This window comes from Mustela putorius, unplaced genomic scaffold (assembly GCF_011764305.1).
Source record: "Mustela putorius furo isolate JIRA1106 unplaced genomic scaffold, ASM1176430v1.1 tig00000224_pilon_pilon_pilon, whole genome shotgun sequence".
Classification (NCBI taxonomy): Eukaryota; Metazoa; Chordata; class Mammalia; order Carnivora; family Mustelidae; genus Mustela; species Mustela putorius.
Window position 1 is genome coordinate 23,344,634 of NW_025421321.1, and position 27,562 is coordinate 23,372,195.

At 38.0% G+C, this 27,562-nt stretch overlaps 1 protein-coding gene across 3 annotated transcripts in view; it reads right to left on the reverse strand.

Annotated features, from left to right (window-relative positions):
• Positions 1–891: 891 nt before the first annotated feature.
• The window catches only part of ASB3 (ankyrin repeat and SOCS box containing 3), a 108,190-nt gene continuing 81,519 nt past the window's right edge, over positions 892–27,562 (reverse strand). For 2 of the 3 annotated variants that reach the window (XM_004775686.3, XM_004775688.3), the window contains exons 8-10: positions 25,499–25,762; positions 17,993–18,123; positions 892–2,745 (exon numbers count right to left, since the gene is read on the reverse strand). In XM_004775686.3, coding sequence (XP_004775743.1) covers positions 2,540–2,745; positions 17,993–18,123; positions 25,499–25,762 — 601 coding nt within the window. In that variant the 3' untranslated portion in view covers positions 892–2,539. The remainder of the gene's footprint in view (positions 2,746–17,992; positions 18,124–25,498; positions 25,763–27,562) is intronic. The other variant, XM_004775689.3, reaches the window with a different exon arrangement.

Sequence of the window (27,562 nt, forward strand, 5' to 3'; positions counted from 1 at the left end):
CGAGCCACCCAGGCATCCCGATAAAATCTTTTTTTTTAATTTAATTTTATTTATTTGTTTGACAGAGAGAGACAGAGAGAGCAAAAGAGGGAACATGAGCAGGGGGAGTGGAAGAAGGAGAAGCAGGCTCCTTGCAGAGCAGGGAGCCTGATGCAGAGCTCTATTCTAGGACCCTGGGATCATGACCTGAGCCGAAGGCAGACACTCAACAACTGAGCCACCCAGGGGCCCATAATAAATAAAATCTTAATAAAAAAATAACTGGTTGGGGTGCCTGGGTGGCTCAGTGGGTTAAATTCTCTGCCTTCGGCTCAGGTCATGATCCTGGGGTCCTAGGATCGAGCCCCACGTCGGGCTCTCTGCTCCATGGGGAGCCTGCTTCCTCCTCTCTCTCTCTGCCTGCCTCTCTGCCTACTTGTGATTTCTCTCTCTGTCAAATAAATAAAATCTTAAAAAAAAAAAATTACTGGTAACTATAAGTCACTACCTGTTAATACTTTCAGATTTCTCACTGAATCTTTGTTGTAAGTCATAGAAATCATCAGTATTATAAAGTAATCTAAAAGAAAGACATATTTTATACAGTAAGTAAAATTATTTATGTTTTAAATAGCAGGGTCTTTTATTTTTTTTTAAAGATTTTATTTATTTGACACAGAGAGAGAGATCACAAGTAGGCAGGGAGGCAGACAGAGAGAGCTCGAGAAGCAGGCTCCCCACTGAGCAGAGAGCCCAATGCAGGGCTCAATCCCATGACCCTGATATCATGACCTGAGCCGAAGACAGAGGTTTAACCCACTAAACTATCCAGGCGCCCCTAGCAGGGTCTTTTAAATGTCTCTGAAATACCCATTTTCAGATTTTTAAGAACAAGATCTAAATGATATATTGGATAGTTTAAGTTTTACTACACATGTGAACATGAACAAAAACACATAAGAAGGCTCACCCTCAAATGAAACATTCCAAGTGCATTTGGCCCTAACAATAAACCAGTTATGTTCAAAATCGGAGACCTAGGGTTTGGAAAAATAAAGATTGGAACAACATTTAAAAATTACTACACAGTACATACACTCTTGGAATTTCTTTATTAAGTATCAGAATTTCCACCTGGCTTTCCACATCTACACTTATTTCTGCTGTATACCCACATTCAAACAGCATCTTCACCCAAAGGCAGCAACTATAGCTATAATCTGCACTGAGTTCAGTTGTCCCTCTGGACCCTAACAATGCTCCATTATTTGGTCTTCATCACTGCTTTTATCAAATAGCAAAGGCCTATCAGGGATGGCCTGGCTGACACACTCCCATCTATTTCAAGCCACAGGATCCCATTAGGACAGAAGATCTGCCCTCCTGTGGACCCACTTTCTAGCTGTCTATCATGACAGTAATGCTTTCATAAACTTTCTTTTAAGGTTGGTCCCATCGGCATATTACCACAGCTCACCTGATCCAGTGATCAGTTTTCTCTGACCATAGATTTATATTAAGCATCTGTAAAACCAATGAGGTGGTGTCTCATTAACCTAGAATTCTGAGGTCCAAATTTCATAGGATCAAGGACCATGTGATAACCTATCTAGATAATAAAAAGGAAGAACATTGTAATATTAATATAACTGGCAATCATTGCATCATAGGATCAAAGCTTCCCTTAGATTTGGAGGCTGAACAGAGCTCGAATGTTTTATTTGATACTAAGTGACTCAGAAATACACAGGCTTCTTTTTTGAAAGAATCTGGTGCCACAGATAGGCCCCTCTCATCTCCTGATTTGTATTCTAAATGTGGTAAAATGCTTCTTTATTTCAACACTGACCTAATTTTTTCCAACTGAGCCTATTTCAGAGTTTAGTCTGGTCTTGCTTTTGCAGAAATGGGAGTTTCTTTCGGTTAAAGAGAGTATCAAGGAACTGGGGGGCAAACAACAATAACAGCAAAATTATTCATTTTCTATATTCTTTAAAGAAAAAAAAGTTCTCCCCTGAGTTTATCTGTGAGAAGCCAATGAGAAGAAATTCTTCATAAAACTTACTAAATTAAGAAATGAGAATGGAATATAAAAGTTTTTTATAAACATAAAAGATAGACAACCTCAAATAAAATAATAATAATAATAATAATAGATTCAACCCCATTGTGTGTACACTTCCAGGAAAGTTTTATGCATTTCTTTCTAAGCTCCTAGCCCTAGGCAAACACAGAATCATAGGCGGAAATATGCCATGGTTAGCACTAGAAGCAGCATCACATTTCATTAACAGAATAAAGCAAAAAATGTTAGGTAAATGAATCTACAACATAAAAATGTGCTGGTGATGAATCTGTGATAAAGTAACATAAGTGAGGTTAACAGTATTTTTTTTTTAACCAGGAAGCCCAATTGTAAACATTTGCATTTAACTATTGCCCCCCACAAACCTAACCAACCACACAAACAAAAATCATCTTTTATGACTATGAAATCATGAAGAATTTGTACTGCATGGGTCTTTGTTTTGGTGGTTTTCAGAGTAAGACATGAGCTGCATTAAGTAGCTTCGCTGACTTCTCCATCTTGAGTAACTGCCAATTCTGGAACTTCATTCATCCTTAGAACTTCTGCATAGAGCAAATAATTATGTAGGCTTCTGGGAAGTGGCAACTGACAGATAAAACTGTCAGATCGTAGGTGTTCTGGTTTTACACGGGACCGAATTTCCAAACGGCAAAGGTGGGTGAGGGATGGAACAGAGGCTGGAGAAACAAAAAAAGGAAAGATGAAATTTTTTTAAATTTTCTTTTAAAAATCTTTCCAATTCTTTGTAGCAAAAGAGAAAGCAGATGTTACTTAGCTTACTTTTGAAAGATTTGTTGGGTGGGGATGACCACAACAAACTTTATTTATTCCTTTTATTCTTTTTACACTCTTCCAGTTCCTCTCTTTCCAGTTGCTGGCCACACATTGAAAAGTCAGTGTCAGGGTCATATAAAACTAAACGTTCACATTCTAAAGATGTGGCAAGGGGCGCCTGGTGGCTCAGTGGGTTAAAGCCTCTACCTTCAGCTCAGGTCATGCATCAGGCTCTCTGCTCGGTGGGGAGCCTGCTTCCCCCCTTCTCTCTACCTGCCTCTCTGCCTATTTGTAAGCTCTCTTTGTCAAATAAATAAATAAAATCTTTTTAAAAAAATGGATGAACTAATTTTAGAAATGACAGAAACTTACAGCAGCAAATACCATATCCCTCTGACTCTGTTTTATTGCAAATGGTCTCTAGACCGACCACATCAAGTGAATAAGTAATTTGCAGAAGTTTTCCTCTTTTTATTCATGACAAAGAATGCAAATTTACAACTGATATAGAGAGGAAAGGAGCATTTACTGAGTACCTGCTATGTCACATGCCCATACACTTCACAAACATTATCTTTCTATCTTCATTAACCCTTTGAGGTATATACTATCGATACCCCTATAGAGGTAAGAAAACAGGTTTAAGAGGATTAGGTAACTTTCCAAAGGTTATACATCTTCTACATGGTAGAGCCAGGATTCAAACTCAAGTGCCTCTGACCCCAAAGCATGCACACACACTTAAAACTACTGCTGCCAAAAGCTAATTACCAATTGAGGGACAATACAGAGGTACTTACTCAAGAATCGTTAAGATAGCATTTCATTTTCTAAGATGAGAAGTGTTAACTAAAGAAGCTAATGTCAGGGTGTATGGGTGGTTCAGTCAGTTAAGCGTCTGCCTTTAGCTTGGGTCGTGATCTCAGGGGCCTGGGATGGAGCTCCACATCGGGTTCCTGGTTCAGCAGACAGTCTGCTTCTCCCTCTCTCTCTATTCCTACCCCTGCTTATGCTTGCATGCTTTCTCTCTCTCAAATAAATAAAATCTTAAAAAAAAAAAGAAGAAGAAGAAGCTAATGTCCATAGAAACTGAGAGTATTAAAAACAACTATTGGTTTTATGTGTGAATCGAATCTAAAGTCTTTTATTAGTCTAAGAAATTCTCAATAAATCCTCATGAAATGTAATAATGATCAACAGACCAGGATCAGGGGACCTGGGTGGCTCAGTGGGTTAAAGCCTCTGCCTTCGGCTCAGGGCATGATCCCAGGGTCCTGGGATCGAGCCCCACATTGGGCTCTCTGCTCAGCAGGGAGCCTGCTTCCCCCTCTCTCTCTGCCTGCCTCTCTCCCTACTAGTGATCTCTGTCTGTCAAATAAATAAATAAAATCTTTAAAAAAAAAAAAAAAAGAACCTAATGTCCATAGAAACTGAGACTATTAAAAACAACTATTGGTTTTATGTATGAATCAAATCTAAAGTCTTTTATTAGTCTAAGAACTTCTCAATAAATCCTCATGAAATGTAATAATGAGTAACAGACCAGGATCAGAACAGCAGAGGCAAGTACTATCAGGAACCCAGCTGATATCAGACCAGCTGGATTCCAAGTCCAGTGTTCTTTAAACTAATACCCTTTAGGACCTGCCATTGTGATTTTCTAGTATCTTCAACACCTTCTAAACCACTGAAGTTAATCCATCATCTAACATTTTACTTTAAGCTTACTGGCTTAAATGTAGTCTATTAAGAGTGTGGGGAAACTCCTCAAACCACAGTTTTGCAAAATGCCAAATAAGAAAAGCTAAGGAGTTACCTGATTTGGTACATAATCCTGAATCTAAGAAAAGACGAGAATTTTCTTAAACCATAACTCATAGACTTCCCATTACAGACAGTAGGACTAAAGCATCTATAATACATAGCTCATTTATTTCTAGTGTTTCTATATCTATATTTTGTTTAAATTTTACCCTATTCTGCAAACTTAAAGGAAGAATCCTTTTCTCACTTCTAAGATGGGAAAACACAGGTGAGGAGAACAACACAGAGATAAGCAAGAATGCATACAAAAAGCATGCCCAAACTGCAAAGCCCACAGTTTTCCAAATGAGTAAATGGGTTCAACTTCAATGAGTAGGTTAACCATGTTGAACTATTATGTAATAAAGAAGCCCTCTCACCCAGTGAGATAGGAACAATAATTGGGCCTAAGGCCAATGGGTATGTACAAATGTCATAGAAGCTTTAGAAAAAAGCATAATTGATTCTTAAGAAGCACACAACTCAGCCTGTATGAACACCAGCACGAAGGCATACTAGAAAGTAGCCTGTCTGCTGCAAACACTAAGCAAACCATGGGCATGGTCAGGTGGGACTGACAGAGGAAGTGACAAGATCGGAATATGTGAGTTACAGAGAGGTTAGTTAAGAGAATTTTTACTTATATTAGGTAGGGGTTTAATATGCATCTTTTTTTTTTTTTTTAAAGATTTTATTTATTTATTTATTTGACAGAGAGAAATCACAAGTAGACGGAGAGGCAGGCAGAGAGAGAGAGAGGAGGAAGCAGGCTCCCTGCTGAGCAGAGAGCCCGACGTGGGACTCGATCCCAGGACCCTGAGATCATGACCTGAGCCGAAGGCAGCGGCTTAACCCACTGAGCCACCCAGGCGTCCCAATATGCATCTTATTCAATTGAAATCTCTTCTTTCTGCAAATCCTTTGACATAGAGCCTTATTACACATCCAGAAGGTTGGCTGTAGAACCTGGGAGAATGGCCCACCTGGGGCTAAAGGATTCTCAATGCCTCAGCAGCTTCTCTGACTTGACAAATCACCGATTTACAAACTCCTCAGGCTGAGGAGATCTCCTCTGGCTGCCCCACAGCCTCCTGCCAATAAGCCTTTCCAGGCCATCTGACTACCCCACCCCACGATCTTCAAAGTTAAAGAAACCATTTATTTGTTTGTTTGTGTGTATATGTATGTATATGTACTATGTATGTGGAAACGTAATCATTTGTGATCAAGCCCCCCGGGACCAGCACACATCTGGTATGAGAAGTTTAAGTAACTTGCCCATGTTGACAGTGTATACATCAACAGAAGAGCGGATATTAGATCCAAGTGATTTGATTCCAAGTCTAGGGTTCCTTGAAGTTTGAAAAACCCAAAACAGTTCTCTAACATCTTCTAAGCCACTGAAACTATCCTAAACTATCAAAAGATCTTTCCATTTCATATTTTTTTTAAAAAGCATATAGTTACTTGAGATTGGTTACAATTCTAATTGTACCATTTTGGTTTTTCTCCTGTGAGCACAATAGATAATGGTACCATGAACACTGAGAGGGAAGAACTATATTCACTTGAACTGAAGGGAATCTTTCATCTGCAGATTATTAACACAGACAATAATACACACCTCAGTGACATCTTAGTTTAATATACCAGTGAATACTAAGGGAACTTTATAGTCATATATGCAATATTTCAAAGCTCTCAAAATTCCTATGAAAGTTTTAGTGATGCATGGTATTTCCAGATGTGTTACCACTAGGCTGATAGAAGATCAAGCCATGTCTTGAATTTATAATAGGGAAATAGCCCAGAAGCTCTACATATGTAAAAACATACGTTCATGAAAACCTGTTAAAACCAGATTTTAATTTGTTAAATAGATGTCTGTCTTCTTGAATTATGGCACTGATCGTAGCCTAGAAAATCATGTTTGAAACCATACTATAATTTTAAGTCACTTTTCTGACCCAATCACTTTAGTATATTAAACCTAGTTTATCTATACATCCAGTAGCAAACAACGTTTAACCTTTCATTCCTATACAGAATTATTCAATTTTGTATAGGAATGTTATAAACTATACAATAACATACAAATCCTAGACAACATCTAATCTAGTGATTCCCCAAATGTTTTGACTGTACACTCAATGAGGGAAAAGTCTTTGAGTACATAATCCCAATGTGTAAATACTTAATTACATATGAATAATACGTATATACTATTAGGTTAATAATATTTGTACTATAAAACACATAAAATTTAAAAAATAAGCTAAAATAAGAAATACTTTTTAAAAATGTTTATTAGGACACCTGGGTGGTTCAGTGGGTTGAGCTGCTGCCTTCGGCTCGGGTCATGATCTCAGGGTCCTGGGATCGAGTCCCACATCGGGCTCTCTGCTCAGCAGGGAGCCTGCTTCCTCCTCTCTCTCTCTCTCTGCCTGCCTCTATGCCTACTTGTGATCTCTCTCTGTCAAATAAATAAATAAAATCTTAAAAGAAAAATTTCTAAAAATGTTTATTAGAGGTATAAAACTTTTACTTTTACTAAAAATATTCATATTAATAATATTTTAACAAGAGTGAGGTGGCTGACTAAGCTTTACAAATTTTTTTTTTTAATTTTGTTTATTTATTTGACAGACAGAAATCACAAGTAGGCAGAGAGGCAGGCAGAGAGAGAGGAGAAAGCAGTCTCCCCGCTGAGCAGAGAGCCCGATGTGGGGCTTGATCCCAGGACTCTGGGATCATGACCTGAGCCGAAGGCAGAGGCTTTAACCCACTGAGCCACCCAGGCGCCCCCTAAGCTTTACAAATTTAAATCTTAGTGACTTAGCAATTCCAAGATTTGGCTCTAGGTCCAGTTTATTTCAATATTTGGATATAAGGGCTGATGTAGCTATTAGATATTAGATATGTAGATACTAGATTAAAAAAATATCTTATAAAAGTACGATGTCCATAGGGGCATCTGGGTGGCTCAGTGGGTTAAAACCTCGGCCTTTGGCTCAGGTCATGATCTCAGGGTCCTGGAATCAAGTCCCACATTGGGCTCTCTGCTCAGCAGGGAGCCTGCTTCCTCCTCTCTCTCTCTGCCTGCCTCTCTGCTTACTTGTGATCTCGGTCTGTCAAATAAAAAAATAAATAAAATCTTAAAAAAAAAAAAAAAGTACGAGGTCCAAATGGGAGGAATACATTGTAGCTTAACTGAACTAATCAGGATACTATCCGATCCCACCTACTAATTATGCAAAAAAGTTTTTATCAAAATTTAACCAATTTTTTTGTTATCAGTTTATAAGCTAATTAGAAAGTTTTGCTTCTCTACATGTTTATTAAATGCATTCAAAACTCAAGAAAATGGTTTCTAAGTATTTTAAATGCATCAATATGAGAGTTTTTCTAGGTGACATATTGTTTTTGTCAAGAAAATCACTTAACAGGGATGCCTGGGTGGCTCAGTTGGTTAGGCAGCTGCCTTCGGCTCAGGTCATGATCCCAGCGTCCTGGGATCGAGTCCCACATCGGGCTCCTTGCTCAGCGGGGCGCCTGCTTCTCCCTCTGCCTCTGCCTGCCATTCTGTCTGCCTGTGCTCGCTCTCTCCCCCTCTCTGTCTCTGATAAATAAATAAAATCTTTAAAAAAAAAAAAAAAGAAAAGAAAATCACTTAACAATAGAAGTACTTTCTAGTATCTGTTTTCAGAATTATCTTCCCAAGCAAAGCTTTCTTTCAGAAAGTGGTTTCTTTTTCACTCAGTTAAAACATCACCTTTATCTTAAATCAATGAATTTTTAGAAAATATGCACTAGGATTCATACTACTGATACCTATTTATCACCAAGAAAAAGAGATTAAGAAAAATCAGAACAGTGGTATTTTAAGGGAAAAAAAAGTATATAATCCATCTTTAAGTTCAAGGACTCTTAAATACTGCATCATAGGAGAATGAGCAAACCTCTATTTGTATAAACAATTATTATGGTCACTCCCATCACACTATAAAGTACTACAAAGACTCTAATATATTTCCAAAAGTCTTGTTTTTAGGAAGTTAACCACCACGGTATTACTTTGTGCTATTCGCATTTCAACTCCTTTTCTGTATTAGCCTATTAATGATGTAATAAATTCATTTCATGTTATCTCCATTTCCTAACATCTGCAGAAAAGTAAGCTGCCCCATCAGTTAGTCATTCTTTTTTTTTTTTAAAGATTTTATTTATTTATTTATTTATTTATTAGAAAGAGAGAGAGAGAGAGCACAGGTAAGCAGAGCAGCAGGCAGAGGGAGAGGGAGAAGCAGGCTCTCCGCTGAGCAGGGAGCCTGATGTGGGGCTCAATCCCAGGACACCGAGATCATGACCTCGGCCAAAGGCAGTTGCTTAACCAACTAAGCCACCCAGATGCCCCAGCCATCAGTAGTCATTCTTACACAGATTTTCCAAAAAACATTTTTCTAACTCATGTGGAAATATAAGTACAAAGCATTGGGCCATGTGTGTTCAGTTGGGGTAGGGGAGAGACAAAAACTCAATTCTTACAACTGTATCACTAGCAGAGAAAAGACAAAATGAAAGGGAAGTTAATCATTGATAAGTAATTTCATCTTCTTCTTTCACACCTTTAGAGTGCCTCTCTGGAACCTAGAATATTTGCAAGTTACTAAAACCATCTAGCCAAAGCAATTTCCAGTGGTTATCAAAATAAAAAATGAATCATGGTCTTAAAATCTCCCGGAAAAATACATTCTTCATTACCCTACCCTGTTTAGGGTATTATAACACAGTAATCTGACAAGAGGAAAAAATGAGACTCAATATTATAAAGCAAATTTTAACTGCCCCTAGAACTATTCCATAAAGTTTTCGGGATACCCCATTTTACCATAAACAAACTCACCTACATCTAGAACTCTGTAGAGAAAACTCTCTCCACCTCTGTCCTCACAGAAGCCTGATCCTCGCCGGGAAATGACTTCCTTGACCAATTTCTCACACAGAATCTTCTCATTCTTCCACCCCTGTCACACCTACCACAAAGTCTAGGGGGCAAATGGAGCATTCTCACAGTGCTGCACCAATTCCAGACCTATGGCTTTGTCTTTAAATTCCAGCATATACTATCACCTGTCCATCCAGACTCTGTTCTCCCTTACTGCCAGTACACTCCATCTTTAGTATCATGGAGACCTCGGGTCCCCAGACTCTTCTTACCACTGGTCTATCACATCCCTTCCTTTCTCATGTCCTTTCCAATTCAGACTGGATTCCAGGAGGCCCCTCACTTATATTATTTTATCATCCTCAATTCTTCTCTAAAGGCTCTACCAGTTCCCCAGGACCAATCTAACCACTCTCTTTCTGCACTTCAACATGGAGAAAGAGAATCAATGCTGGGAAAAAATGATCCCATAATCATATGAGCTAGTACCACTTGCAACCTCTACCAGGTCTGTAAGGTTGCATGGGACCTCCTTTCCTAGTCCCTCATTCATTTCTCACAACCACCATTCTCAAACACCCAGTTCCCACCCCACTGTCACTTAAGTCTCCTCAGCGCCATTTCCTTCCTCCTTCAAAGTGAAACAGGAGATCTTCAGGGCCCATTCTCTCTGCAAGTCTAGTTCTCCAACTACAAACTTATCTCCAACCACAACAACTTCATTGTTCTTCTTCTCTCAAAGAGTTGGGCCTCTTTAAAGTTAATCCCATCTCCCTCTGGCTTATCTGCAATCTTATTACATAAATAATCACTTTTATCTAATCAAATCTTTAATGTTCTTATTTTTACAAACTGAGGCCCTTTAATCTATAAAACAACTTAAGCCTCTGCCATGACCTGGCATCATCATTCCCTTAGTCACTGCACTAAAGAACTATGCTCACTTTATTTCTTCATTCATAAATTCTGTCATTGTCTAACACAGAGCTGACATGTAATTAAAGAATCCACTCACTAAGGAATTAATGGATATAAACAGCGAGATTTGTAAATGTCCACCTACAGAAATACTTACATGATAGCTTCTCTTTACTGAAGACTTCTGCCTGTGGTCCATATTTGTAACTAACTAAAATTACAGATTGAATGATTTAAAAATTCTCAAATGAACAAGCTATCAGGAGCTAAAGCTTCTATTCTAATTGGCTTTCCACCCTAAAATAGATATTTTGGGTCTAGAAAATAATTTTTTCTTTTTTAAATTGGGATACAGCTGTCCCTGGGATCTGCCTGTGCACATATCCAACACTGTACATAAGCAGAAGGAGTAAGATGGTCTTTCAAATAATATTGATGATGTGATACCTGGAATACTTTTTTAAAAAATTCTGTTTTAGGGGTGCCTGGGTGGCTCAGTCGACTAAGCGTCTGACTTCAGCTTAGGTCACGATCCCAGTGTCCTGGGATCCAGCCCTGCCTAGAGCTCCCTGCTCAGCAGGGAGCTTGCTTCTCTCTCTCCCTCTGCCTGCTGCTCTGCCTACTTGTGCTCTCACTCTTATCACTCTGTCAAATGAATAAATAATATCTTCTTTTTTAAAATCATTAAATATTCTGTTGTAATTGCTTTAGGGCAACATTTTCTCCTCTCTTAGCTTACCAACAGACTACTGACAACATCAGAACAGTTTTACTGGCAAAATATCCCAGCAACTATAGCTACAACCCATTAGTACCTAGTTTAGCAAGAATTTCCCCACCACACACACACACACACACACACAGACATGTGGATTAGTAAGAAATGCTATGTGATGCTGCACTTGGATTAGTAAGAGACTGTGTGAAGCTAAAATTATAAATGGGCAGATGGAATCTTGTTAAAATTTTAAGTTAACTATAAATTCCTCATTTAAAAAAAAACAGAACTGGGGCGCCTGGGTGGCTCAGTGGGTTAAAGCCTCTGCCTTCGGCTCGGGTCATGTTCTCAGGGTCCTGGGATCGAGCCCCATATCAGGCTCTCTGCTCGGCAGGGAGCCTGCCCCTCCACCCCCCCACCCCGCCTGCCTCTCTGCCTACTTATAATCTCTGTCTGTAAATAAATAAATAAAATGTTAAAAAAAAAAAAAAAAACAGAACTAAGTCTGGCTTTTAAATCTAACCATAAGGGCAGTCTTTAGGACACTGTTAATCAAGGCATGATTCTGCTAGAGTTATAAAGGCCAACAATATGGCTGGAATCTTGGAGGTCAAGTTTCCTGCTCTATAAATAGAAGATCACATGTTTAATTTTTCAAGATGAGAGGCAATTACTGTTGGGGTTCTTAGTGATAATGCCTCAAACCAGAGGAAATGCCTCTAGAGTTGAAAACCACCATGAATAGTGGCTTCTGAGTCTCACCAAATATGGAGCTTTATTAATTCTATGGGCATGGTCCTATATAATACACCGTTTTTCCTGTCGTCTTAAAAGAACAACTCTTTACTCCAAATATTTTCCTGATCCCTACCAAATTTAGACCTTTCAATTTACTGAACGTAATTATCTGAAAACTTCAGGTTGGACTTTTGCTCATCAGTATTTAAAATAAGCAGGTAGGGGGCGCCTGGGTGGCTCAGTGTGTTAAGCCGCTGCCTTCGGCTCAGGTCATGATCTCAGGGTCCTGGGATCGAGTCCCGCATCGGGCTCTCTGCTCAGCGGGGAGCCTGCTTTCTTCCCGCTCTCTCTGCCTGCCTCTCTGTCTGCTTGGGATCTCTGTCTGTCAAATAAATAAATTTAAAAAATCTTTAAAAAAAAAAAAAAGAAAAAAAATAAGCAGGTAGGTTTTAGTTGAGCAATTCCACCACACAGCATTTGTATAAATACTCATTACCAAATACACCACTATACTATTTGTAGCTTTTATTGACCTTTCCTTGGACATGGATATGTCACTACTATAAGAGACAAAGTAGCAGAAGAGTTAAAACTCTCCATTTTTAAAATTTATTTATTTGACAGAGATCACAATTAGGCAGAGAGGCAGACAGGGGGGGTGGGGGGGAAGCAGGCTCTCCGCGGAGTAGAGAGCCTGATGTGGGGCTCGATCCCAGGACTCTGGGATCATGACCTGAGCCGAGGGCAGAGGCTTTAACCCACTGAGCCACCCAGGTGCCCCACACCTCCCATCTTTTTAACAAGTAACTTAATGCTATAAAAGATACATCTTAAAGGGCACCTGGCTGGCTCAGTTAGTAAAGCATGGATGGCATTCTTGATCTCAGGGTCAGGAGTTTGAGCCCCACGCTGGTATAAAGATTAGTCAAAGTAAATAAATCAATAACTTTTAAAAATATATATATATAAATTGAATAGAGATTAGTCAAAGTAAATAAATCAATAACTTTTAAAAATATATATATATAAATTGAAAGATGTACCTTCAAGAAATGTGATTCACCTTTTGCATAAAATATACAGTCTTTCTGTAGATAACAGAAAAATGTTCTTTTTAAAACTGGATACATTTTATTACCTTAAACTAGAAATGGCTTGAGTAGACAACTGGAATGCTAGTTAATTATTACCAAAATGTATACTTCAAACTTACACAATGTTATATACATCAACTATATTTCAATAAAGCTGGGGGAAAAATAGTATAAGAAAGGGTTATAGATAAGCCATTGCTAAATTTAAATTGTTTCTGGTAGTTATTCCTCAATTTTTTAAATGCAAATGTAACAATCTCTTAAAATAAGGTGCTACATGTTGTCAGTTTGGTGTACTTACTGCAGGCAGGGGTTGTCATAAAGACTGCTCCAAAACTATGAGTACTGCTCAAAGTTTCAGAGGAGACACTGGGTGTGGATACTTGCTCTGCCCGTCATATTTAGCAAGGAGTTCTCATAATGTTCTTTGGGTTTCACAAACAGAACACTTAACCTATCACAAATCAACATTTATGTTCCATTTTTGTTTTGCTTCTATTTTGAAGCTCAACTATCTCTTAAAAATATGTTCTCAACTCAACCTGCAACATAAAATAGCTGTACACTGATGCTTTTTAAGTAGTGTAATTTTAGATTCGCTGTTAACTACTACTATTATTACAACTACTGAGTTGAGGGGCGCCTGGCTGGTTCATTCAGAAGAGCCTGTGACTCTTGATCTTGGGGTCATGAGTTTGAACCCTGTGTGGGGTGTAGATATTACTTAAATAAATAAATTTTTTAAAGAAATGGAGTTGAAAGATATAATATTTAGAGAGAACTGCTGAAGTACATATAGGTCATCCACTCCTCCAGATATTACAAAGCCAGCCCGGTCAATTACAAAGCCAGCCTGGTCAATTCAGAGTAACAAATACCTTAATACCTGGATGACACTGACTGATGATCCCTGAAGATCTACTTTTATTGAATTATAGTCAGGTATGATAGCAAGAGCCCACATTGAAGACTGGTAAAATAAAGTCCTGAGAAACTATGGCTGCCAAGATATTGTCTAGAAAATCGTCCATGAATATTACTTCTGAGCAATAAGCTTGTTTTACATAATGATCTCTGTAACCTAGTGTCAATGACTAGAGAGGTTAGTCAGCGCCAGACTTATAGCCTATCCACAGACAGGTTTCGGATCTATAAGCTCTCCCTGACTCCATTTTAGATCCATCCTCAATATTACTTTTCATTTTTCTTTTGCTTTCACTTTTTACTTCTGCTTCACTGTTCTGTGATAATCTACATGCATAAACTACTTTAAATCCTTTTTAGAACAAAGCAGAAGAATACTGAAATGAATAGATCAAGAGAGTTTCCTGGGGCCCTTTTAGATTCTTTGTAGAATTCAGATTCTTATATTACTATGGATAGAATTATACATACTTGATCATTAAAGGGGGAATGAACTAAGCCAAGTGCTTTTATCCCTAAGAATGTAATTACTTAGACTTTATCTTGGACAGCTGGTCAGGGATTGGCAAGTTTTTTTTTTTTTATGAAGAAGTCTACTACTGGGCTCCTGGGTGGCTCAGTGGGTTAAACCTCTGTCTTTGGCACAGGTTATGATCTCAGAGTCCTGGGACTGAGTCCCACATCACGCTCTCTGGTCAGCAGGGAGCCTGCTTTCCCCTCTCTCTCTGCCTGCTGTTTTAAACTTGTGATCTCTCTCTCTGTATCAAACACATAAACAAAATCTTTTTAAAAAAGTCTACTACTATGTGGTTAAAATGATGTTTCTAAGATGTGTATATAAGGCACATGATTTAAAAATTGTCATTAAAGCTGTGAACAGTCAGTAAATTTTACCTGCATGCAAAAACAAAAACAACTTTTTGAAGACAAATCTGACTTCATGATTAAAAGATGAGCAGCAAGGGACTAGTTGTCCTTTTTATTTATAAACTACCAGAGCAACTTGCTATTTTCTTACAGAGGAAAAAGGTAAGGAAAGGAGAATTTTGACCAAGTACATGGCATCTCCAAGACTTGAAAAAGGCCTTAAAAAAATGGAGAAAATCCTTTCCTTGAGATAGATACCAATATACTTAACCAGCTACTGAGCTGAAATTATCTAAGAGCTCACTAATAGTTATAGAGCTGCAAGAAGCATCTTTTCAAAAAAAAAAATTTAAAGAAATATATTGACAATGTAGTTTCTACTACCATGATAAGTTACTGGAGAAAGTGGGTAAAAGCAAGACTGTCATCTATTTGAGAGGTAGCCAAGAGTTGTTTTTCTGGGCTCACTCCCATTGGTGGTGTTCCTGGTCATGTTTCTGCTCACCAGAAATCTTACAACTAAAGATCCAAATAAAGATAACCTATATACAGAAATGAGAGTGTCAGGGTGCTTGGGTGGCTTGGTCAACTCTTGATCTCAGCTGAGGTCTTGATCTCAGAGTCATGAGTTCAACCCTCGAGTCAGGCTCCATTCTGGGCCTGGATCCTACTGAAAAAAGAAAAAGAAAAAAGAAAGAAAGAAAGAAACATGGTGTCCCGAAAACTGAAGGCAAAAAGGGAAGCTGGGTATATTGAGAGAGAGCCTAGAACTAAAGAAAGGAAGAAAAGCATAATACTATTAGAAATTCAGACAACTGAGTAGATGGACATCTTTTCCTCAGCCTTACTAAAACAAAATCTGACATTAAATGACTCCCATTATCTGCACAAGAAGAACCAGTAACGTATACCTTGAGAGACCAGTATAACTAGCCAGAAGAATGCAAGCTTTTCCTAAGTAGTGTGCAATAAGAACAGGGTTGAAAAGGCTTCCCATGATAGGAATTAAAAGGCCTTCCTAAAACCAGACAACCCAGAAGACCATGTAATCAGTCTTTCAAACTCAGCACTGCTGACATTGGAGTCCAGCTAATTCTTTGTCCGCCCTGCACATTGTAGGATGTTTAGCAGCATCCCTCACCGCTACCCCCTAGATGACAAGAGCCCCCTTACCAGCTGTGACAACCAAAAATGTTGGCAGACCTTGCCAAGTAGCAGGCGCACAATCATCCCTATTGAACAAGACTGCTCACGATGAAACAAGTAACAAAGAGCTGCCAAGAATAACTCACAATTCTGGGTCAATAGCTCCAAACCATTCCACCTCTCAAACCAGGATACAGAAGGAACAGCAGAACTAGTTGGAAAAATGACTGACAAGTTCAACATTTTGGATATGTCAAAACGTGGGAAATACAAAGGGCAGCTGTATACATGGGAATGGAACCAAGAAAAGAGGACTGGGCTAGAGAAGTTGGCCAAAAAAGCATCAGCTACATTAGTACTTCTGAGAAAGACTTCTGCAAATCTTCAGCCAAAATAAAATCCTCTTAGAGATAATGATTATTACCCTACACAAGCTCTACCTAGTGCCTAATTAAATAAAGAAGCCCTTGATGGATTTAGTCCACTGCAGGATAATGTACTCATGGACAAGATTTACCTTCATCTGGACAAACCTGCCATATGTTAGAGTCTTCAGAGTAAACTCCCACATATCTTTACTAATTGATACACTGCAATAATTTTCCCATTTGGCATATGCTTCCTCATTTGACTTTTGTTCCCAAAATCCATTGTCTCATATTCTATCTAATTTGAATAGATATTTGTTCTCTGCTGCTTCAGATACATAATTAGTAAAAGAAGATGCAATTTTCAACATTAAGAATTAAATGCAAGTGAGTTTTCCAACATTATTATTAAAGAAATTCTGTATGAAAAGACTCAGAACTCCAAACAGATTACTTTTTTCTTCAATAGAAACTCTCTAAGAGTTTGAATACACCTCAGTTCAAGAACATATTTTCCTGAATGTCTGTTTTTGATTGAAAAAATTTTCTTAAATGTAATTTTGCAAGAAATTACAAGACACATTTCTACATATGCATAAGTTCACTTGTTAAAAACCTATTCAACATGTTTTATGAAGAGCTACATTTCATGCAAAAATAGCGAAGAAATAATTTTCCCAACTTAAGACATATCATCTGTTTAACAAAATATAGTTAAAGTAAAATAAATCTGAATAAGTAAATAGGAATACTTGGCAATATATTATGTTCAGCTTAAACTGGTTTCCTTGTGTAAAATCTTCTGCTGTATGCGTTTTTTATAACTAGCTTAAAAAAATTTAGTGAGAGGAAGTTGAGAATTTCTTTTGAAACAGTCATTTAAAGTATCAATCAATTCACAGAATTTTCACCAAGCTCACTTTGACAGTTTTATCATACCAACACACTGGCATGCATTCAGTAAGAACAGGTATAAATAAGGGATGGTATTATTTCCTTTTAGAGATGACAAATTATTAAAGAGAGAACACAAATCCACACACACACACCTAACAGGAAAATTAGGTTCAGCATTTTTCTGAGCACAAACTAAATATAGACTAACAACAATTTTAGGACTCACTTTTGTTTAAATAATCCTTACGAGAAATAAAAAGATACCATTAAATAAAAATATCAATAAATACCCGTTCCTGAGGCTAAACTTACCAAATCAGATATGACTTTTGTTGAAGGAAATTATTACGACCCCCATCACCACCACCACAGCCCCATCCTTTCCCCATATAAAGAAAATGCAAATGATGCCCAATTTAATGTATGCTCTCCATTGACTCTGGTCGCTTAACATTATAACATAGCTAGAGGAGGAAGAGAAGAAAAAGTAGTGAAACATGTTTAAAATTGTACTTTCTTGGGGTGCTTGGGTGGCTCAGGGGGTTAAGCCTCTGCCTTCGGCTCAGGTCATGATCCCAGAGTCCCGGGATTGAGACCCGCATCGGGCTCTCTGCTCAGCGGGGAGCCTGCTTCCTCCTCTCTCTGCCTGCCTCTCTGCCTACTTGTGATCTCTGTCTGTCAAATAAATGAAGTAAAATCTTTAAAAAAAAAAAAAAAATTGTACTTTCTTACCAATATGTTGCTGCAGAGCCCAAGAGTTTGAGGCACGAGTGGAGAGCATCTTCTCAACAGTTGGAGGAAGCCTCTTCCAATTGGTAAACTCCAAAGTGAAGATAAGGGTATCATCACTGACTGAGTCAATCCTATATTGGGAAGACGTTAACACACCATTAGACACAAAAGGGTTCATCCTGAAAACAAACACCACATAACTATTCTTACAACACTGCAGTATAGAAGGAAGAACAAAAACTGAGGCACAGAAAATAATCGTGTAACTGGAGAAAGTTCAGTGGATACAAATAATCATCTACAGGTTCCTGCAAGAAAACAAATCAATTCTGTGTATAGTTGTCCAGTGGATGACCAGAGAATCCCTGTTTCTCAGCATCAATGGTAAGAAAAAGAGAAACAGCACCAGCACCATCTGTGGATTTGCCATTACCTCCTCCAACTCGGACCATCTTGCTGAACCTAGACTGGTCCCCTCACATACACACAATTTAACACCCCTGAAAGGATAATGCCCAAACACCCAAAGTTAACTATAAACCGAATATATGGGAGAGATGAACTTTTTCTGTCCAACTCCCAGGGACATAAAATTGTACCCCTCTAGGAACCTTCCCCACTATAGATTCAGTTCTAAAAGATGTACCAGAATAAGTTTTGTCTTTAAGGACTGAAAGGTGTTCAAGACAAACAGTTTTCCCTCTATTTTTTCAAAATAATATCAAAATTTCCTACCAATCCAGCCAGAGGAGACTTCCCCCCAATTTTATAAGCACTTGAATCCCACTGAACAGAGCATTAGTCTAAGAAAAGTTCTGGTTTCTAATACCACCTCTGCTACTTACAAATATGTTGCCTACATTCTCTTCCTTTCTCTCTCTCTCTCTCTTTTTTTTTTTTCCTAAGTTTTTTAAGCCCTAGATCTTGGTCTCTAAAATGGGAATAATACTTAATCTGCCTATCTCAGTTCACTTTGGTGAAAATAATATGAAACAATATATAAACATACTTTTTAAAACAAAAATGTTACATAAATATTTGCTATTTCTAGAAGTGGTCTGAAATTTTCAGTATTGCATTTTTGATAGGACTTAAAATATTATACACATGAAATTTAGTCACAGCTTAAGGTTAACTCCAAATTCTAATAGGATTACCTAAATTGTACTCAACTAGATACTCCCCTACTCTATCACATTGTTCAAATAAAAATAAAATGATTAGGGCCTCTGGTAATTACTTCAGAAATTCCTTCCAAGGTTGCTTTTTTTTTTTTTCCAAGATTGCTTTTCTGAAGACATTACCAAGCAAGGACTAAAGAAGGGGGAAAAAATAGAATGAAAGGAAAGAAATTGAGTAATGCTCTCAATATATCATCTCAAAGATAACTTAATTCTTATAACTCAGGGTCAGAGTGTCCTTGAAATGACTGATTAGAGAGCATGAAAATCATTTCCCAAATTCTTAATTCTCTAATATGCAAGCATAAATAAGAAAGAACTTAAAGTATAGCACAAATGCTTTAGGAAAATCTTCTACTTCTTGGGAAGCTCTCAGTGAAATCATAACTTATCAGGAAATATTGAGAATAAATAAAATGATAAAATATACTCAAAAGTAAACAATTCCCTTGACTTTCTAGTACCCTGCACCAAAGGTTACTTAATTCTAGCTCCTTATTTCTTTTTTAATGGCTTCATTTTTCTGCTAAAGTGTGCTTTAAGTCTCACTATGACCAAACACAAAGTCATTTTTATGCAGTTATCTAACACACACGTAAAAAATAAATCTGTTTCTACAGCTTTAGTTAATATAATGGTGAATATATTCTACAAATGCTGATAATGCCACTAAAAATGTATTGTTACTGTACTACATTGACCATTACATTGTACAAAGCAGTTGTACAATCATAAACAAGTGACAGTTAATCAACTAAATGCACAGATGACATTTACTTTCTATTATTCACCTATTACATTTGGGCAAGGGCTGGGGGGTGTACCTAGCCTTGCATTTAAAGTTGAAAAAATATTTCAACTCTGTAGATTATATTGTGACAGGCAATTATTCAGCCAGATACATTTTTTAAGACTGTTTAAGGCAAGCAATACTAGGAAAGACATTTATAATTTACATGACAAAGAGTAAGCAACAGACTTATGTGTGATAAAATAAGATACAACCAAAATCCACTTTAACAACATATTGGAATTTTTATGGGAGAATTTTTCTTGTAACAGCTCTTTGAATGTAAATTTGATCAAAGAAAGCAAAACATTTATCATATTCAGCATAAACACTAGCTTTATACATTCAATAAAAGATCAGTGAACAAAAATTTGACCATGTTAAGCATTTTCATTGCTAAAGTGAAGTTTTCCATTGTATTTTCCTAATGAATATAAAATGACTAAAGTTACTCATTTGGAGTAAAATATATATAAGTGGTATTCTCAGTCCAGATAGATGGAAGTTTTACAATTTACTTCAAAATAAATTGTAGCTTACTGGTTCTCAACTCTTTTCTGTCCTAACACACCCAATGAATAGAGCACACAGAAATATGAAGAAATGTAAGACACATACTGTTTTTTTTTCCCTCTTTTATAGAGAGAGAGAGCATCACCCTGGGCAGGTGGGGGGACATGGGGGGGGGCAGGTGGCAGAGGGATGAGAAGAGAGAGAGCATCTGAAGCAGGCTCCACACCCAGTCCAGAGTCCCCAGACTGCAACACAGGGATCAATCTCACATTCCTGAGATCATGACCTGAGCTGAAATCAAGAATTGGACCCTTAACCAACTAAGCCACCTAGGTACTCTATATAACACACAAATTTTTAAACAAACTATTCACATGGGGAGAGGGCGGATCCTGTATCAGGACTGGGGACTGGAAGAGTGTATTGTACAAAGCCTTCTGGGAGAATAAAGCTAAATAATTCCCTCTCCTTCCAGCAGCCTAGGTGATTGGCTGAGGAGGAAAGGAAAAGAGGCAATGTTTAGTTTTTTTTCCCTGTATAGGTTCTTCCTAACATAGGAATAGGAAGGAGCAAGAGAAGTTGGCACATATCCCTCCCAGGTTAGCCAAGGGATTAAGACAGCTGAAATTAAGTGATGTAACTATAGGGCCCATGTGGACACACAGGACTAAGGCGGCAGAGCACAGTGGTTAGAAAGACAGACTTGAACCACACTACAGGACAGCCTAGGTTCAAACCTAATCTCTAGCACTAACTAGCTATGTGAGCTTCAGCAAGTATGTTCAATACTCTGGGCCTCAACTTCCTTCTCTGTAAAACAAAGATAACAGTATCCACTGTATTCTATATTAAATGAGTTAATACAGTACCAAACTTAAAACAGTGCCTACTAAGTGTTGGTTAAAAAAAAATAAACCAGAAACCAGAAGTTAGTGTGAAGGCTGAAAGTAATGGACAAGTAGTATAGAGTTGAGTTAGTAGCTTCAGTGGAGGAACACAAAGAATACTGCTGAGAAGAAAGTAGGACCCATGAGGACAAGCACCTCATTGGGTGACAGAGAAACACAGACATACTGTCAGGGCTGTCCATAGCTACCCCACATGCTGGCCTGGGTTTATAGCAGCAGTTGGAGAGTGAATCCTAGAAATCTGAGAGGCAACTGCTGTTAGCTGTCAGGAGCCCAAAACAACCATAAAATTCACTAAGCTAATAGTTAAGGGTACTTAAATTACTTTAGTCAACAGCTAGAGAGACCATTTCTTAGCAAGTGTTTCTATTTCAGTATGCATGCACATGTATGGGGGTTTGAGACAAATAAGCACATACAAATAACTTTTAAAAATCAGTGATTCCTCAATGAATTGTCAATAATCTTTATATTTCATTCAGTTATCTAAAACACAATGGATTTCTATGAAATTTTATTGAAAAGATATAGAGAGAATTGCAACAATGAGTATCTGACAAATGAATGGGTATTAGTCAGCCAGTGGGAAAGAAGTAAATACAAATAGGTATTCCACCTCTTGTAAAGCTATACACAAAAAAGTAAAATGGGAATCAGAATGCATATCTCAACTTTGTTTTTACTTCTATGTTCCTTAAACAACCTACCAGAAAGCAGTTTTTCCTAATAAACATGATGAATACAGACGTGTTCATCATATGCAGGTGTAGAAGCCACCAAGGGAAAGATGGAGTCCCAGAAGTACAAACTAAACATACAAGTACAGAACACTAATGTTGCCAGCATGAACCAAAAAGAGAACCTCTTTTCTAATGAAAAACTCAAATAGCAAGATATCAAAGCACTTTTCTGCTGAAATGCAAAATATAGTATTTGACTAAACATTATTTCAGTGAACACTAGTTTTTTTTTTTTAAAGACTTTATTTATTTATTTGACAGAGAGAGCTCACAAGTAGGCAGAGGCAGGCAAAGAGAGAGGGGAACACTAGTTTTTGAAGCACAAGAATGAAGCCATCTAGATGTTTCACTGAAATTTTATAAAATATCCATGTGCTCCATTTTCTTAGAGACTTTCATTCTATTTTCTCATTGGACTTATCAGATCAAGAGTTCTTTCATTGCAGGCACCTGGGTGGCTCAGTGGGTTAAGCCTCTGCCTTCGGCTCGGGTCATGATCTCAGGGCCCTGGGATCGAGTCCCGCATCGGGCTCTCTGCTTGGTGGGGAGCCTGCTTTCTCCTCTCTCTCTCTCTCTGCCTGCCTCTCTACCTCCTTGTGATCTCTCTCTGTCAAATAAATGAATAAAATCTTTAAAAAAAAAAAAAAAAGAGTTCTTTCATTGCTACAATTACCTTCTCAGTTCTATCCAGACACTTAAAACTTTTGCAACAGCTGAAGACTGGTAGAAACAGTGTCCTCTTCCTGCCCAAGAAAAATCCTGACTCAACTTTCATATATCATCAGTTACTTCACAAATCAGTATTTATTAAGGGAGACCAAGTTCAAATAGACAAGATGCTACAGGATGAAGGTATTCACTCTAATAGACTAAAGGACAACAGAAATCTCCAAAGCAGCTACAACCATTCTTTTGCAGGCCTTTTTAAAATTATTTTTATTAACATATAATGTTTTATTTTCTCCAGGAGTACAGGTTTGTGAATCATCAGGCTTACACACTTCAAGCACTCAACCATATCACATACCCTCCCCAATGCCCATAACCCAACCACCCTATCCATACCTCCCCTCCCCCCAGCAACCCTCAGTTTGTTTTGTGAGATTAAGAGTCTCTTATGGTTTGTCTCCCTCCCAATCCCATCTTGTTTTTTTCTTCCCTACCTCTCAAAGCCCCCCACCGCCTCTCAAATTCCTCATATCGGGAAGATCATATGATAATCATCTTTCTCTGACTGACTTATTTCACTCAGCATAATACCCTCTAGTTCCATTAAGGTTGTTGCAAATGGCGAGATGTCATTTCTTTTGATGGCTGCATAGTATTCCATTATATTATATATATATATTTATATATATATATATATGTAAGTATATATATATATATATATATACACACACACACACACACACACATACATACACCACATCTTCTTTATCCACTCATCTGATGATGGACATCTAGGTTCTTTCCATATTTTGCTATTGAGACACAGGCATTTTCTTTTTAATTTTTAAAAATTTTTTATAAACATATAATGTATTACTAGCCCAGAAGTTCAGGTCTGTGAATTGCCAGGTTTACACACTTCATAGCACTCACCATAGCACATACCCTCCCCAATGTCCATAACCCCACCACCCTCTCCCGACACCCCCCGAACCCCAGCAACCCTCAGTTTGTTTTGTGAGATTAAGCGTCTCTTATGGTATGTCTCCCTCCAGATCCCATCTTCTTTCATTTATTCTTCTCCTACCCACTTAAGCCCCAATGTTGCATCACCACTTCCTCATATCAGGGAGACCATATGATAGTTGTCTTTCTCCACCTGACTTATTTCGCTAAGCATGATACGCTCTAGTTCCATCCATGTTGTCACAAATAGCAAGATTTCATTTCTTTTGATGGCTGCATAGTATTCCATTGTGTATATATACCACATCTTCTTGATCCATTCATCTGTTGATGGACATCTAGGTTCTTTCCATAGTTTGGTTATTGTGGAAATTGCTGCTATAAACATTCGGGTGCACGTGCCCCTTTGGATCACTACGTTTGTATCTTTAGGGTAAATACCCAGTAGTACAATTGCTGGGTCATAGGGTAGCTCTATTTTCAACATTTTGAGGAATCTCCATGCTGTTTTCCAGAGTGGTTACACCAGCTTGCATTCCCACCAACAGTGTAGGAGGGTTCCCCTTTCTCCGCATCCTCGCCAACATCTGTCATTTCCTGACTTGTTAATTTTAGCCATTCTGACTGGTGTGAGGTGATATCTCATTGTGGTTTTGATTTGTATTTCCCTGATGCCAAGTGATATGGAGCACTTTTTCATGTGTCTGTTGGCCATCTGGATGTCTTCTCTGCAGAAATGTCTGTTCATGTCCTCTGCCCATTTCTTGATTGGATTATTTGTTCTTTGGGTGTTAAGTTTGCTAAGTTCTTTATAGATTTTGGACACTAGCCCTTTATCTGATATGTCGTTTGCAAATATCTTCTCCCATTCTGTCAGTTGTCTTTTGGTTTTGTTAACTGTTTCCTTTGCTGTGCAAAAGCTTCTGATCTTGATGAAATCCCAATAGTTCATTTTTGCCCTTGCTTCCCTTGCCTTTGGCGATGTTCCTAGGAAGAAGTTGCTGTGGCTGAGGTGGAAGAGGTTGCTGCCTGTGTTCTCCTCAGGATTTTGATGAATTCCTTTCTCACACTGAGGTCCTTCATCCATTTTGAGTCTATTTTCGTGTGTGGTGTAAGGAAATGGTCCGATTTCATTTTTCTGCACGTGGCTGTCCAATCTTCCCAACACCATTTGTTGAAGAGACTTTTTTTTCCCATTGGACATTCTTTCCTGCTTTGTCAAAGATTAGTGGACCATAGAGTTGAGGGTCTATTTCTGGGCTCTCTATTCTGTTCCATTGATCTATGCGTCTGTTTTTGTGCCAGTACCATACTGTGTTGATGATGACAGCTTTGTAATAGAGCTTGAAGTCCGGAATTGTGGTGCCACCAGCTTTAGCTTTCTTTTTCAATATTCCTTTCGCTATTCGAAGTCTTTTCTGGTTCCATGAGTTACAGACATTTTTAAGAGCATGAGAGATGGCCTAAGTAGAAAAAATAGCCCTCTCCAAAGAATCCATCCTTCCCTACTCCCTTCCAGTCACCTCTTAATTTTTATTAGGACTCTTACATTCAATCTCACTATTAGGAATCCCCTACTTCTTCACTCTAACCTAGCCATCATGTGCAAACATACACACACACAAACACACATATACACACACCCTTCTCCCAATATGGGAATCTTAAGAAATTGGGAGAAATTGAAGGTAGTATATTCACTCAAAAAGGAAAAGTTTTACTATGGTAGGATTTCTTACCATGAGCTGCATAGTAGATTCAGAGGGTCAAATCCAGCGAGCAGGAGAGATGGCAACCATTCCCTATATTTCATCTGTGCTTTAATCGCATGACTTATAAATTCAGAAACATGGTTCCACGGTGCCAATGGACAACCTTTCTTCAAAAAGTAGCGAAATACTGAAAACTTCTCATACTTCAGGCAGTAGGCCAAATGAAGTTCATTTAGTTGGGCTCCATATTTCAAAAGAATATTCACAATTCCAAAAAATTCGCAGCTCCACCAGAAAGAAAGAGAGAAAGAAAGTTAGACTTTTATATTAAAAAATTCTTACAAATACTTAATAGTACTTATGGCTGGAAAATAAATGGCAGATGGGATAGCAGAATGCTGTGACATGCGTCAGGAAGGAGAAACTTCCTCTGCCCTATGGTCCTTCTAGTTGGACTCAGAATCAAACTGACATGAGACAGATTAACAGGAGAAAATAAAATTTAATAGGTGTAAGTATGGAGAATCCATATAGACATGAAATTCCAAAGACAAGGAAGCAACATGACCCTTATAAGGAGCAGGATATGGGCCTAAGGATACAAAGGGAAGAGAGCTCATTAGCAGAAAGGTGAAATGAGGGGTTTGGAAAAATAAGGTTGCCCTATTATTCAGATTGAGTTCCCTAGGTAAAGGGAAGTCTCTGATAATAGTTCTCTTTCTGTTGCAGGCTCTCCTTTCCAATGTAAAGTTAGGTAGTTTCGGGAGAGGCAGAGAGCTTTTCTTGCATCTGCTGGGTTTTTACTACTTTTAACTCAAAACAATCTTTATGCTGAAGTGATACATTTCAGGGCCTCTCATCCTGCAACCCCTTCATGGGTCTAGTGAATTGAGATTAGGGTACCAGGGTAAAGGGAGTATTTTACCTTTTAATTAAAGATTTTAATTAAGTATTTATTTAAGTATATTACCCTCCTGCATGGTTTTTAATTTTCAACTATGAAGAGGTAGTGTCCTTAGAATTTAAAACATTCATATTAAGTAGATAATTTTTAAAATTATCATTGACAAATAGAAAACTCTTCTCAAACTGTGGTATTTTCATACAATTAAGTACTTACAACAAAATACTTAGAAGCAAAGTTTATTTTATTTATTTATTTTTTTAAGATTTTATTTATTTAGGGGCGCCTGGGTGGCTCAGTGGGTTAAAGCCTCTGCCTTCGGCTGGGGTCATGATCGCAGGGTAATGGGATCGAGCCCCAAATTGCATCAGGCTCTCTGCTCAGCAGGGAGCCTGCTTCCCTTCCTCCCTCTCTGTCTGCCTCTCTGACTGCCTCTCTACCTACTTGTGATCTCTGTCTGCCAAATAAATAAATAAAATCTTAAAAAAAAAAATTTATTTATTTATTTGACAGAGAGTTCACAAGTAGGCAGAGAGGCAGGAGGACGGAGAGGCGGAAGCAGGCTCTCTGCTAAGCAGAGAGCCAGATATGGGGCTCGATCCCAGGACCCTGAGACTATGACCCGAGCCGAAGGCAGAGGCTTAACCCACTGAGCCACTCAGGAGCCCCAGAAGCAAAGTTTTTTAAAAATGTCATCAATCCCTAAAAACAGAGGACTGACTCACTCCAGGAATTTCCAAGATACCATTTCCTTTAGCAAGAGTCTTAGTTAATTTCCCTTTTATTTTAAATTTATAATGGTAAAAACAAGAAAAGCTTCTTTATGAACAAAAATTTAACTCAGTTTTATATTTCTGAATTAATCTTCTTTATCAAATACTTTTGTAGAATATAAGTATATCATTTTATATCTATTAAATTGGTTACTTTTATTTTTTTTTTTAATGTATCATCCAATACTGGTAAGTTGTGGTGGTTGAACTGACTGAAAATAAGAGTAACCCTTTTCTGAGAAAGCTAACTGGGCAAGACGTATCAAAAGAGATATCATAGCAAAGTTATAAGAGGCACAGTCTCTGGAGCCAGCATGCTCAGCTTATTATCCATGGAACTCTGAACCAATTACTTTACCTTTTTGGCACACAAAACTAACACTATACAAGTATTTGTAAAATAAAATTATATGT